At 38.7% G+C, this 14,838-nt stretch overlaps 1 protein-coding gene across 12 annotated transcripts in view; it reads right to left on the bottom strand.

The window, feature by feature from the left end:
• The window catches only part of TPK1 (thiamin pyrophosphokinase 1), a 346,106-nt gene that overhangs the window by 323,398 nt on the left and 7,870 nt on the right, over window positions 1–14,838 (bottom strand). The window contains exon 1 of one of the 12 annotated variants that reach the window (XM_054505159.2): window positions 14,669–14,686. The exons of 10 other annotated variants lie outside the window; for them this stretch is intronic. Coding sequence is in view for 1 of the 2 variants with exons in the window: in XM_045864110.3 (XP_045720066.1) it covers window positions 12,511–12,542 (32 nt within the window). In the remaining variant the exon portion in view is untranslated. Of the gene's footprint in view, window positions 1–12,510; window positions 13,546–14,668; window positions 14,687–14,838 lie in introns of those variants that run through there. One more of the 12 variants, XM_045864110.3, reaches the window with a different exon arrangement.

The following is a 14,838-nucleotide window of genomic DNA, read 5'->3' as shown; positions in this document are numbered from 1 at the left end:
CACATCCATGCATCCCAACCCAGAAAAGAACTCGAAGACTGGCAGAACAGACTTTCCACTTAACCGTAGAGAGGAAGAAAGACGGCAAACCAAAAGGAGGGGTAGAGACATGGTCAGGAACCAAACTCCTAGCCAGACTCACTACAAAAAGGAGGAACACCACAATCTCAGGGAAGGGAGAGGAGCAGACCCAACAGCAAGTACCCAAGACATGGGGGACCTGCACTGGGAGGACAAGTCCCCACAACATTTGGCTTTGAAAACCAGCAGGGCTGAACTTCAGAGTTTTTATAACTGGCAGGACTGAACTCCAGGTACTTCAAAAATCAGCAGGCTCAGCTACTGGAAAGTTGGAGGGCACCAGGAAACTAAATTCGCACCTTTAAAGAGGCAGTGTAACAAACAATCCCACTAAGAGCATAGAAGTAGCAGTTTGGAAAGTACCTGTAGGGGACTTACTACTCATCCCAGAATGTATACTGGAGGGGCAGGGACTTCGGGAGACTTCTCTAAGAACAAAAGAGGTGGACACTGTTTCTCTCACACCGCTGCCCCCAGCCTAGGTAGACTGACACTTGCAGGAAACCACACTCTCCACCTCCCTTGCTAACACAGAGCATCCCCGCCCCATGTCTGCCTACAGATCTGTCCCATCCAACATGCCCCACTCAGCAGGAGTCCCTCCCAAAGTGTCTTCTGCCCTGTTGCATCCCATAAGCAGCTCCAGCAAGAACCAGCACCACTTCAAAATGATTCTTGTCCTGGGGAAAGGGAAAGATAACCACACATACCAGTAATTCAGTCTTGGCAACCAAATCTTATAACTGGCATACAGAGAGTACCCTGCCAATCAGTGCGTCTCCAGCCCTAGCAGGCATCTGGGCTGACTACCAGCCTGTCCATCAACAAAAGCTTCTCAGAAGACAACATAGGGAGAGCACCCTATAGTTCAGTGCAACTGCAGCCCCAGTAAATAGACTAAAGGCAGACATCTGGTCTGACTGACACCAACCAACAAGACCACTATGGCCCCAGACTGGTCTTAACAGCACAGGAACCAAACCTGGCCCACAACAGGTAAAGTGGGTCATTGCAGCCAAATGAAGGCAAATGAGGCTCAGCCACAATAGTAGGGTACATGCAACACACAAAGGAGACAATGTTGAAGCACCAGGTTCTGATGAACAACGGACGCTGGGCTACAGGGCACCACAGGATCTCTTCTTCATCAGGCCACTACTTTAAGATCAGGAGATGTAACAGACATTCCTAATACATAGAAACAGACTAAGAAGAAGACAGAGCTAAATGAAATGGACATAAGCAATAGGCCTGATAAAGAATTCAAAGTAATGGTCATAAAGATACTCACTAAACTTGAGAAAAGAGTGGAGGATCTCAGTAAGACCTTCAACACAGACAGAAAATACAAAAAGAACCAGAGATGAAGAACTCAGTAATTGAAATTAAAAATAAACTACAGAGAATCAATAGTGGATTAGAGAAAGCAAAAGAATGCATCAGTGAGCTGAAGGGTAATGGAAAGCAACCAAGATACAAAGAAAAGAAAAAAGTAATAAAAAATGGTAACAGGTTAAGAGAACTCACCATCATCATCAGATACATTCACATTCTCATTATAGCAATTTCGGAAGGAAAAGAAAGAAAGGGGGCAGAAAATTTTATCTGAAGGAATAATAGCTGAAAACTTTCCAAATCTGGGAAAGAAAACACAAATCCAGATCCAAGAGGCACACACAGAGAGCATCCAACAAAATTAGCTCAAGAAGGTCCACACCAAGACACGTAATAATTCAAAGTGCAAAAAGTAATGACAAAGAGAATTTTAAAAGCAGAAGGAAACAATTACATATAAGGGAAAGGTTGTCAGTGATTTTTAGTAGAAACTTCACAGGCCAGAAGAGAGTTGGCATGATATATTCGAAATGCTGAAAGGAAAAAAACATTCAACCAATAATACTCTACCCAGCAAGACCATCTTTCAGAACAGAAGGAGATTAAAGAGTTTCCCAGAGAAATAAGAGTTAATAGAGTTCAATTCATCACCATTAAACCAGCCTTACAAAAAAGTTGAAGGGAATCCTTGAGTAGAAAGAAAAGGCCATAATCAGGAGTAAGAAAATTATGGAAGGGAGAAATTTCAAAGGTAATACAAATATAACAAAACAGACTAATCACTTATAAAAGAAGTATGCAAGGTAAAGCAGAAAAGCATTAAAGTCATTTATATCTATAAGGATTAGTCAAGGAATTTACAAAATAACAGGATGTAAAGTGTGACATCATATATATAAAACGTGGTGGGGCAGTTAAAATTTAGTGCTTTTAGATGGGTTCAAACATAAGCAACCATCAACTTCATACAGACTGCTATGTGTATAAGACCTTACATATGAGCCTAATGGTAATCACAAATGCAAAAGCTTTTAATATGAAAAAATAAAGAGAAACAAATTCAAACAAAGCCATCAAACTATAAGGGAAGAGAGCAAGAGAAGAGAGAACAACAACAGGAAAACAAGTAACAAAATGGCAATAAGTAGATACCCATCAGTAGGTACTTTGAATGTAAATACATTAAATGCTCCAATCAAAAGTCATAGGGTGATGGAATGGATAAAAAAGCAAGACCCTTCTCTATATTGCCTAAAAGAGACTCACTTCTGACCTAAAAACATATGCAGATTAAAAGTGAAGGGAAGGAAAAACATTTACCATGCAAAGGGAAGTGAAAAGAGAGCTGGGATAGCAATATGGGTATCACACAAAATAGACTATAAAACAAAGACTGTAACAAGAGACAAAGAAGGGCTCTATATAATGATAAAGAGAAAAACCCAACAAGAGAATTTAACAATTTTAAGTATTTATGCATGCAAAATGGGAGCACCTAAATACATAAAGCAACTATTAACAGACATAAAGGGAGAAATTGACAGTAATAAAATAACAGTAAGGGACTTTAACACCTCATTTACATCAATAGATCATCCAAACAGAAAATCAAGAAAACAGTGACTCTTAATGACACATTGGACCAGATAGACCTACCATATATTCAGAACATTCCATCCAAAACCAGTGGAAATACACATTCAAGTGTGCATAGAACATTCTCCAGAACAGATCACATATTAGGCCACAAAACAAGTCTCAACAAATTCAAGATTAAAGTCATTCCATGCATCTTTTTTGACCACAATGCTATGAAACTAGAAATTTACCACAAGAAAAAAATCTGGAAAGAGCACAAATACATGGGGGCTAAATAACATGCTACTAAATAATGCATCAACCAAGAAAACAAAGAGAAAATAAAAAAATACAAGGAGACAGATGAAAATGAAAACACAATGGTCCAAAATCTTAGGGACGCAGCAAAAGCTTTCCAAGAGGGAAAAGTAAAGCAACACAGGCCTACCTCAAAAAGAAAAATGAACAACCTAACCTTACAATGAAAGCACAGACTGCTCGGGCATGCAACACACACACACACACACACGCACGCGCACACGCATGCACACGCACGCGAATATTACTTGGCTCTAAAAAACCGAAATCTTTCCATTTGCAACAGTGTGGCTGGACCTAGAGGGTATAATGCTAAGTGAAGTCAGTCAGTCAAAGACCAATACCGTATGATTTCACTCATATGTGGACAAACAAAAATACAGACTCCTAACTATAGAGAACTTACAGTTACCAGAGGGGAGGTGGGTGGATGTGTGGGTCAAACAGATAAAGGGGATTAAGAATACACCTATAGCACTGAGAAATGTATTGAATTGTTGAATCATATTGAACACCTGAAATATAATAGTGTATGCTAAGTATACTTGAATAAAATGTGTAAAATTATGTAATTGTAAAGCTACTATTACATCCATTTAGACAACAAGTGAGTACATACAAATACAAATCCAGTTGGCCCGGGAGGTTCATTCCTCTTTATTTCCACATCTTTGCAAGCAGCTAATTCAATAGGCCAGAGTTAACAATGAAAACAGGTTGAAACTAGCTGCCGAGCAACAGAGGCTCCCATTGCTAATAACTCTACAAGTTCTCTGGTGTTACACAATAACCTAGAGGTTCCAGGAAACACGTGGAACATTATGGGGTGAAATTCCTCTTCTGAAGCCATTTCCATGGCACATCCCAAACTAGCTGTGCTCAGCCTAAGACACTTCTCCATGGAGAAGAGCCTGAGGAATCCCATGTGCTCTGCTACTTCTTTGCTTGTATGTACTTTTTCCCCAAAACAACACTATTTTACAATTACATCATCTAGTATGAAGTTGTGTTTCCCTGTCCACTTTGCCCATTCTCCTGCAAGTCTCTATGCTAGGTCTTTCCAGATGCATTTTCACTCATGACTCTCACATCCTGTGCTAAATCACTTAAACAGTTCAAAAAAAGTTTAGACTATCTACTTAATTCACCTTTCAAATTAACAACAAAAAAAATTTAACTGGTGCTAAAGTGTAATTTTCAAAACTTTAAAACCATGACTTTCATGAAAATATAAAATGAACAAATGCAAAAGCTATTATTCAACTCCATTAATAAGGGTATCAAAAATTTGAATAAAGGCAAACAGGATTACTAAAATGAATTCACTAATGGATGCAAAAGTTGTGAATCTGTTATGAAAAGGTTTTGCAAAATGGGCACCAGAGATAGTGCACAAACCACTAGTAAGCTCTCTGGACCTAACTTAATAAAAGGATGTTATATATTACTTTAGGCCTAGTGGCACCAGGAAAAAATTAGATACTAAGAATACAATAAACAGAAAGTTTAGAAATCTCTGCTACAGAGCAACAAAATATGTGAGATGGCTCTTCCTTAAAGCAATCAACTGCATCCCTACTAGACAAAAACTTTTTGCATTATTATGTATAAGAATCATTTGCACCACTATTTCTCAACTTCTTCCCCTGTAGAGTTGCCCAATAACCTAATCAAAAAGAAAGTAAGTATAGTCACAGAGGATCCACTAGACAAGCCCAGCATTTCACTGAAAAGTCACCCAGTAAGCTCTTTTGCTCATTTACAAGTCTTAGACAATTTCTCCATCTCAGATTACGGTTGGTTCTAAAAGGAGTAAAGCAAAAATCACACCGGGTTGGAGGAAGGATGCAGGGGCAGCTACAATCCATGAGTATTTCCATCAAGAATGGGACAGCATGCATAGCCAGTAAAGGTACACTGAAAGGGACAGTGTAATACACTGCTACTGGACATACAACTTGGTATAACATTGCTGGAAAGTCACCTAGTAACATGTACTAGAAATTGTTGGGGCTCAGATCTTTGATTCCATAATTCCATGCCCAGAAATTTTCATTCAACATATATTCAGATGTGGACTAAGATATATACCTATCTCAAAGCAGTAATTATAAAAATTTAAATATGTAAAATAACTTATGTAGATTTCCCAGCTTAAAAGAGGTTTTCCAAAAGCCCTCACTAAATCCCCACATCCTTTCTACATAATCCACTTCATACCCAGGATCTCCCCTATGAGGTCTCTTATCATAGTGCACTCTAATTTCTGATTTGCTTATCCCTTTGCCCTCTTAAGCTATAACCTCCACGAAGGCTTGCGCCATAGAATTCAATTGCATGAATTTAGCATAATGCCACATGCATAGTAGGCGCTCAAATGCTGGCTCACTGAATAAAATGTTACGTAGCCTCAAAATACGTACATGAGTATGTTTCCTCTATAGAGAGAATAAGTATTAATCATCAAAAAAATATATTATGAAAAAAGCCTCAAGTTACCATCCCAACTTTACTGACAGAGGATCAGGATCATATGCAGGTATTTTGAAAAGCACACAGATTGCCAGCAAAGGGACACGCACTTCAGCTACCTCTTGCGCACAGACAGGTACCGAAGTGTCTGTCAGGTGAGCCATTCTTTGCCGCTGTGTGTGTCCTGGACACTTTAGCACACTATGCATCTAAGGAAAAGGATAAAGCTCAAAAGAAAACCACTGTATGCAACTACTTAAAGGAAGTTTTGGATAATGATAAAAATCCTTAATTGTGATGGAGATTTTTAAAATTATTTTAAAACAGAATCTGATGTTTCTTAGGCCATGCTTCTCAAACCTTAAAGAGCATGAGACTCATGTAGGGGTCTTGTTAAAATACAGGTTCTTATTCTATCAGTCAGTCTAAAGTGCAGTCTAGACTGCACTTCCTACAAGCTCCCAGGTAAAACTGATGGTGCTGGTCTAGGAACTTCAATCTGAGTAGCAAATTCTTAAAAATTTCTAAATGAAAAGAAAGGTATGCAGAGTTCCATTTTCCTGTTTTGTTGTTGTTTTTAGGAATCCTAAAGCACCTATCTCCTCTGATGATTTTTCAAACCATTCCTGGTTCAGGATTCTCGATACCCTGCAGATACTACAATTTAAAATAATGGCAACCATAAATAAAAGAGGATCATCACTATAGATCCAACGAAAATTAAAAAGGAATACTATGAACACTATGCCCCAAAATGTGATAATCTAGATAAAATAGATCAATTCCTTGAAAAGACACAATCTGCCAAAACTCACATAAGAAATGGATAATCTATTAAAGAAATAAAGTCCATAATTAACAACCTTCCAAAATAGAAGGGACAATACCCAGATGGGTTCACTGGTCAATTCTGCCAAACATGTGACAAGGAGAGGATGTCAATTCTACACAATCTCTTTCAGAGGATCAAAGCAGAGGGAATCCTTCCTAACTCATTCTGATGCTAGCATTACCCCAATGCCAAAACCAGACAAAAACATTTTTTTTTTAATTTTTTTTTTTTAAGATTTTATTTATTTATTTGACAGACACAGCGAGAGGGAACACAAGCAGGGTGAGGGGCAGAGGGAGAAGCAGGCTTCCCGCCGAGCAGGGAGCCCGATGCGGGGCTCGATCCCAGGACCCTGGGATCATGACCTGAGCCGAAGGCAGTCGCTTAACCGACTGAGCCACCCAGGCGCCCCTAGACAAAAACATTTTAAGAGAACTACAGACTGATCTCTCTCATGAACATAGACGCAAAAAGCTTTAACGAAATATTAGCAAAATGAATCCAAGAAAAGTATAAAAAGAATTATACATGACAACAAAGTTAGATTTCAGGTATGCAGGGCTGAGTCAACATTTGAAAAATCAGTGTAATCCATTGCATCAGCTAAAAAAGAAAAATAACAGGATTATAGGACTATGTGCAGAAAAAACATTTGAAAAAATCCAACACCCATTCATCATCAAAACTCTCAGTAAACTAGAAACAGAGGTAAAGTTTCTCAACTTGATAAAGACTACCTACAAAGTACTTAGAGCAAGCATCATACTTAATGGTAAGAAACTTGAAGCTTTCCCAGTGTAGTATTGGCAAAAGATTAGACAAATACATCAGTGGAAAATAAGGCAGCCCAGAAACAGACTCAGATACAGTCAACCAGTCTTCCGACATAAGCAATACATTGGATCAAAGATGGCCTCTTCAACAAATGGTGCTGGATCAACTGGACATCTGCAGGCAAAAAAGTAATTTAGATGCAGATCTTACTTATATCCTTCACCAAAATCAACTCAAAATAGATGTAAAATGCAAAATAATAAAATTCCTACAAGGCAACATAGGAGTAAACCTAGATGTCCTCAGGTATGGTTAGGCCTTCTTAGACATGATATCAAAGGTACAACCCATGGAAGAAATAATCGATAAACTGGTCTTCATTAACATTAAAATTTTCTGCTCTGCAAAAGACAATGCCAAGAGAATAAGACAAGTCACAGAAGGAGGAAATATCTGCCAAAGACACATCTGATAAAGGGTTGTATTTCAAATATACAAGAAACACTTAAAACTCAAAAATAAGAAAACAACCCAAATATAAAATGAGCCAATGACCTTAACACCTCACCTAGGATGATACACAGAAGGCAAATAAGCATATGAAAAGATGTTCCACACCATCAAATGCAATTTAAAGTAACACTATCATGGGACGCATGGGTGGCACAGTCGTTAAGCGTCTGCCTTCGGCTCAGGTCATGGTCCCAGGGTCCTGGGATCGAGTCCCACATCGGGCTCCTTGCTCAGCAGGGAGCCTGCTTCTCTCCCTGCTTGTGCTCTCTCACTCTGACAAATAAATAAATCTTTAAAAAATAAATAAAAAATAACACTATCACAGATGTAATAACAAAGCCTATAATGATGGCCAAAATCTTGAATACGGACACCACCAAATGCTGGTAAGGATGTGGAGCAATAGAAGTCTCACATTGCTGGTGGGAATATCAAACAGTACTGCCACTTTGGAAGACAGTTGGGTGGTTTCGTACCAAACTAAACATACTCTGAACATACGATCCAGCAATCATGCTCCGAGGCATTATCCAAAGAAGTTAAAACCTTATGTCCACACAAAAACCTGCACACAAATGTTTACAGCAGCCTTTTCCATAAGTGTCAAACCGTGGAAGCAACCAAGAAGTTCTTCAGTAGATAAGAGTATATACAAACCACAGTAACTCCAGACAATGGAATATTATTCAGTGCTAAAAAAGGAATGAGTGCCAAGCCATAAAAAGACAGAAACCTTAAATGCATAATCAGTTAAAGAAGTCCATCCGAAAAAACTGTATACTGTATGATTCCAAGTTATGACATTGTGGAAAAGGCACAACTATAAAGAAAATAAAAAGCTACGTGGTTGCTAGGGGTGGAGGATTTAGATAAATAGGCAGAGCACAGAGGACTTTTAGGGCAGTAAAAATACTCTGTATGATACTATAATGATGGATATATTTTATACATTTGTCCAAATCCATAGAATGTATAACACCAATATAGAACTTGGGAGTGATTATGTAGTATCAGTGTGGTTTTGCCAATTGTAACAAATGTCCCACTGTGGTTGATGGGTGGTGATAATGGGGGAGGCTATGCATGTACAGGGGGCACACGGGAAACCTATATAACCCTCCTCTCAATTTTGTTGTAAACCTAGAACTACCCTATAAAGAAGTCTTAAAAAAATAAAAATAAATAAAAAGGCTCCCAATAAGCATTCTTGACAAGAACACCTGATTTTCCAGGAGTAGATTACGGATACCCATACTGGGTTAGTGGATCTGTAAAGTATGAAAATAAAGAAAATTGTTAGTACGTCTTCCAGTGCCTAGAAGAGCTCCTCGTACAGGGACTCAAATTATCACGGCACAAATGACTACAGGATTTAGCATGGAAGAAGAGAAAAAAGGAGGAAGAGTTTGGTTAAGGTTTTTCAGTATCTGAAGGTAGCTAAGTAGAAATCAAGTAAAAGTCTTCCGTACCATTATAATAGGAAAATAAGAGAATGAAAGGTCTATTTCAGCCTATTTTATTTTTTTTATTTTTTATTTTTTTAAAGATTGTATTTATTTATTTGAGACAGAGAGAATGAGAGAGAGCACATGAGAGGGGGGAGGGTCAGAGGGAGAAGCAGACTCCCTACTGAGCAGGGAGCCTGATGTGGGACTCGATCCCGGGACTCCAGGATCATGACCTGAGCCGAAGGCAGTCGCTTAACCAACTGAGCCACCCAGGCGCCCTATTTCAGCCTATTTTAAATAGACATCTTTAACAACCAGTTGTCCAACAATGGTGTATGTTTCCTCAAATGCACAGAGCTAACTGAACGCATTCAAGCAAAGAAGCCAGATGGCTCTCTCAGAGGGACACGAAAGAAAACACACCTGCCCTGCAAACACTAGGTTACCTCAAGTTGCCCCCCACTCCCTACGCACACGATTCATTACTCACAACATCAGGAATAAATGGCAACAGTCTTCCTACTTTGAAAATGAAAAATAAAGTTGCCTCAAAACAACAGCCCTTGGGCCAGAAGCCACAACCTTACACATGACCTAAAAGCAAATCAAAAGCTTAAATTCTCTGGAAGTCATAAAAACAAAAGAAACTATTCCACTGCGATAAATGAGTACCTTCAAAGACAATGGTATGATAAAGACATAGGAATACTCTCAGAATGAAATCTATTTGTTTGAGCATCTGTTTGCCACCTACAAAGAATAACTCTTTCTGATGGATTTAACCAAGAAAAAAAAGGTAATAAAATTCATTTGATGGGACGTTAATGCACAAACACACCTCATTTTCCTAGAAAACCTCAAAAGATATCTGGTGTTAATGTATCAAAACCCAGATTTTGTGTGCGTGTGTGATCAAGCCGTAACATTTTAGCATTGTGAATATTAAAACTGCCCTCATAACATCACTTGGTATTTTCAATGGTTTCATCTAAAAGAATACCCTTATTTCTGATAATGCTACAATGTATCAATTTACAACATTTTTTTTAGATAATTAAGATTATTTTTACACTCACTTTGGAAGCTTTAGCTTCTAGAAGCATGGAGCTATTAAAATGCTAATATGGAAAGATGAGGTGGGGATGTTACACATAATACCAGTAAAACACAGGAAATTGATTCTCTAGATGATGTGGAAAAGCTGGCTTATAAAGTTAATGAGATATTACTTAAGGCAAAAGAAACAATTTGCCCATTAACAATGAGGATAAGCCAAACATTTTTGTCATCAAATATGACACTAATAGAACGACAAAAACTAAGTAGATATGAAAATCAACTAAAGTACGGGGAAAAAAACTACATCAAACACATGAAATATAGTTACAGCAGCAAGTCTTAGCAAGTTAGAAATAAATGTAAGAGAATAAAAAGAATTCCAACAATTATATGGGTTATACACCAAGGAAAGTGTCACTAGTCAAAGGAGTAAATTTCCCATTGAACATTTAAGAGACTTGACAACTACCTGGGATGGATTTCTAATATAGCAGGAGAGTAAAGTAAAAGGATTAACCCTGAAACCCAAAAATCCACTACTTTGTCTCTTAGATATCTTAGCTAGCCTCAGATAACAAAAATAGCACAATCCTTAAGCAGTAGCTTTAGCCAGAGATTTCTTGGCCATCCACAAAGTTAAAAAAAAAAAAAAAAAACCTGCAAGTTTTCCAAGTTTCAAAGCAGGCATAGTGCTTTAATTTAAATAACAAAAATGCCACGCTGATTTTAGGAAAAATATATAGTCAGAAAACCCAGGTTTCAGTCCCAATTCTATCTCCAATATCCATTGCCAAAGGCTTTTCCTTAGGAAAGGAGTATTTTATTCCCTGTGTATGAAGTATATTCCAAAATTTTGAGTCCATCATTTGTTCCTTGCTGATATGAATGACAAATTTTTAACATCTAGATATCACAAATCATCATTAAATACAGGTCAGGTATTTCTGAAGAAAATTTAACAATGTGAATTCAGATGTGCTGCGAGTGTAAACTACACACTGGTGTTTGCAGATTTAGTACAAAAAATGTCAACTCCGGGGCTCCGGGTGGTTTAGTCGGTTAAGGGTCTGCCTTCAGCTCAGGTGTGATCCCAAGGTCCTGGGATTGAGCCCCTGTGGCATTGGGCTCCCTGCTCAGCAGAGTCCGGTTGCCCTCTCCCTCTGCCCCTCCCCCTAGCTCATACTCTCACTCACGCTGTCAAGTGAAAATTTTTCTAAAAAAGTCAACTATTGCATTAGTAATTGCTTATTCTGATCACATATTGAAATAACATTTTAGATATTAAGTTAAATATATAAAATTAAGTTCATCTGTTTTATCTTTTTAACGGGCTTACTGGGAAAGTTTAAGTTACATATGAAATTACATTTCTATTGTATTGAATGGCCTGCTGCAGGCTGAACTCTTCACAGTAAGGTTTGTAAATTATTTTTCTACAGCATCTACTGAAGTATGGTACATAACAGATTCTCAAAAAGCATTAAAGGAACTTTATATAGAAGAATACAACAGCAACTAAGTAAGACCAAAGTTGACTTTTTGATTCATATACCAGCTATATTCTGTTGGAGTGACATTAAAAACCTCTTATTTAGTAATCGTGACAATTCTGAAATATGGACCAAGACAACCAAAAAAAATTTTCAGCTGAAAAAGTAAACGGACATACCTAATTTGTATGGGGCTGCATCATGTTCTCCCAGAATTCCTGCTTAAGTCCTGTATCTGTACCTCAGAATGTCACTGTATTTGGAGATAGAGCCTTTAAAAGGATAATTAAAATAGGGGCACCTGGGCGGCTCAGTCGTTAAGCGTCTGCCTTCGGCTCAAGTCATGATCCCAGGGTCCTGGGATCGAGCCCCGCGCCGGGCTCCCTGCTCAGCGGGAAGCCTGCTTCTCCCTCTCCCACTCCCCCTGCTTGTGTTCCCTCTCTCGCTGTGTCTCTCTGTCAAATAAATAAATAAAATCTTTAAAAATAAATAAATAAAATAAAATAAAGGATAATTAAAATAAAATAAATCATACAGGTGGACCTAATCCAATAGGACTGGTATCTTTGTAAGAATAGGATATTAGAACACAAGTAACACACAGACCAACCGGCAATCCAGGAGGACACAGAAGACCGGCATCTAACTGCAAGCCAAGGAGAGGGGTTTCAAAAACACCTTGATCTTGGGACTTCCAGCTTGAGAATTAAGAGAAAATAAATTTCTATCACTTGAGCCACCCAGTCTACGGTACTTTGTGGCAGCCTAGTACACTAATACATTGTTCCAAACACTTAAAACTTTTCCAACTTGAGCGGAGTTTTGGCTTTTACTTAAGTTGCAAATTCAATTCCTCACTCACACGAGCCACATTTCAAGTGCTCAATAGCCAGATGCAGCTAATGGCCACACTACTGTACAGTACAGACCTAGAGAGAACACCAGACCAAGGATTTCCAAAAAGAATGCTTAAAGTAGTTGGGAGATATAACCAAAAAAATGTGTTCTTATATATATATCGAAGCATGCTCCATCTTTAATTTTAAAACAAAATGCAAATGCAGAGGATTCAAATCCACCCTTGTGTTATTCTTACTATGATTTGCTGAGTAGATTAGGGAAGGGAGTTCATAGTTTAGAGCTATGTTTGGTACATCTGAATGTCATCACCAAGGTTTCTCGAGATGTGTCCATTGCTGCAAAATACAGAGAACTACTGATGTAGGTGGCCAGGATACATTTACCAGTACAAAAGAGTCAGAATTCTAGGTATGATTTCCCAGAAATTCCCCAATTAGCCACTGGTAAATTGGAGAACGCTAATACTCAGCTGTAGATTTTATCATGCCTCTTGTCAACTTAATCAGGCATTTTCAATAGAAATTAAATTCCAGAAATATAAGACATGGCATGAATACGCTACTGAACAGGATATTCCTAGATTATCATAAACATGAGGGATCAAAAAAGTATGTCCACTATTAATAACTTCATGTATCTATAAAGTTTAAAAAGCATGGAAGAAAAATACAGAATCCAGGAAACAAAATAGTTCTGCTAGACTTGCCTAACAGTACCGAACACATTTACTAAAATAAGTAGCTATCTCCTTTAAGAATTAGAAAAATGAAGGTAGAGGGGCACCTGGGTGGCTCAGTCGATTAAGTGGCTGACTCGATCTCAGCTCAGGTCATGATCTTGGGGTCATGGGATGAAATCCCGAGTTGGGCTCCGAGCTGGGCATAAAGCCTGCTTAAGATTCTCTTCACTTGGGGCGCCTGGGTGGCTCAGTTGGTTGGGCGACTGCCTTCGGCTCAGGTCATGATCCTGGAGTCCCAGGATTGAGTCCCGCATCGGGCTCCCTGCTCGGCAGGGAGTCTGCTTCTCCCTCTGACCCTCCTCCCTCTCATGCTCTCTGTCTCTCATTCTCTCTCTGTCAAATAAATAAAATCTTTAAAAAAAAAAAAAAAAAAAAGATTCTCTTCACTTCCTTTGCCCCTCCCCACCCCCACTCTCTCACCCTAAGGGGGGGGGGGAGGAACATAGAGAGTCCAAAATGTAATCTTCAGTATAATAAAGTTCATCTACTGTAAAGTATTGTACATTTGCATAGAACTTTACTTTTTAAGCTGGCTTTTTTTTTTTTAAGATTTTATTTATTTACTTATTTGAGAGAGAGAGAGAGAGAGAGAGAGAGAGAAACAGCATGAGAGGGGATAGGGTCAGAGGGAGAAGCAGGCTCCCCACTGAGCCAGGAGCCCGATGTGGGACTCGATCCCAGGACTCCGGGATCATGACCTGAGCCGAAGGCAGTCGCTTCATCAACTGAGCCACCCAGGCGTCCTAAACTGGCTTTTTATACGTTATCTTAAATTTGCCCAAGAACTTCATGTTTGGATATATTCTTAGTTTACATAAAGAAACTAAGGCTCTAAGAAATTAAGTGACATGCCCAATGTCACCTAATTTGTAAATGACTAAAAGACAAACCTTAGTCCTCTAGTTCCAAAACTTTGTATAGGCTTCACCCTGTTAAAGCATTAAAACTATGCCTAGTGTGGTGTTATGTAAATGTTATAATAAAAATTTTTAATACAATTATAGTGACTTGATCAAGTGTTGTACTAACAAGACTTAAAATGGTAATTACATTCAGAATAAATCTCAACCATGGTAATTCGGTTTAGAAGAAATAACTCCCGAGAGCATTATGGTCACAGGAATCTTTTTAAAATTTAAATGTATATAATCTTTTTGCAAAGAAATACCAAGTGATAGGGGCGCCTGGGTGGCTCAGTCGTTAAGCATCTGCCTTCGGCTCAGGTCGTGATCCCAGGGTGCTGGGATCGAGCCCCGCATCGAGCTCCCTGCTCAGTGGGGAGTCTGCTTCTCTCTCTCCTGCTCCCCATGCTTGTGTTCCCTCTCTCGCTGTGTCTCT

The sequence above is a fragment of the Mirounga angustirostris genome, unplaced genomic scaffold (assembly GCF_029215605.1).
Source record: "Mirounga angustirostris isolate CCGP_5_RB_7025 unplaced genomic scaffold, mMirAng1.0.hap1 SCAF_12, whole genome shotgun sequence".
Taxonomy (NCBI): Eukaryota; Metazoa; Chordata; class Mammalia; order Carnivora; family Phocidae; genus Mirounga; species Mirounga angustirostris.
Note: the sequence above shows the minus strand (reverse complement) of the source record. Positions and strands in the feature narration are given on the sequence as shown.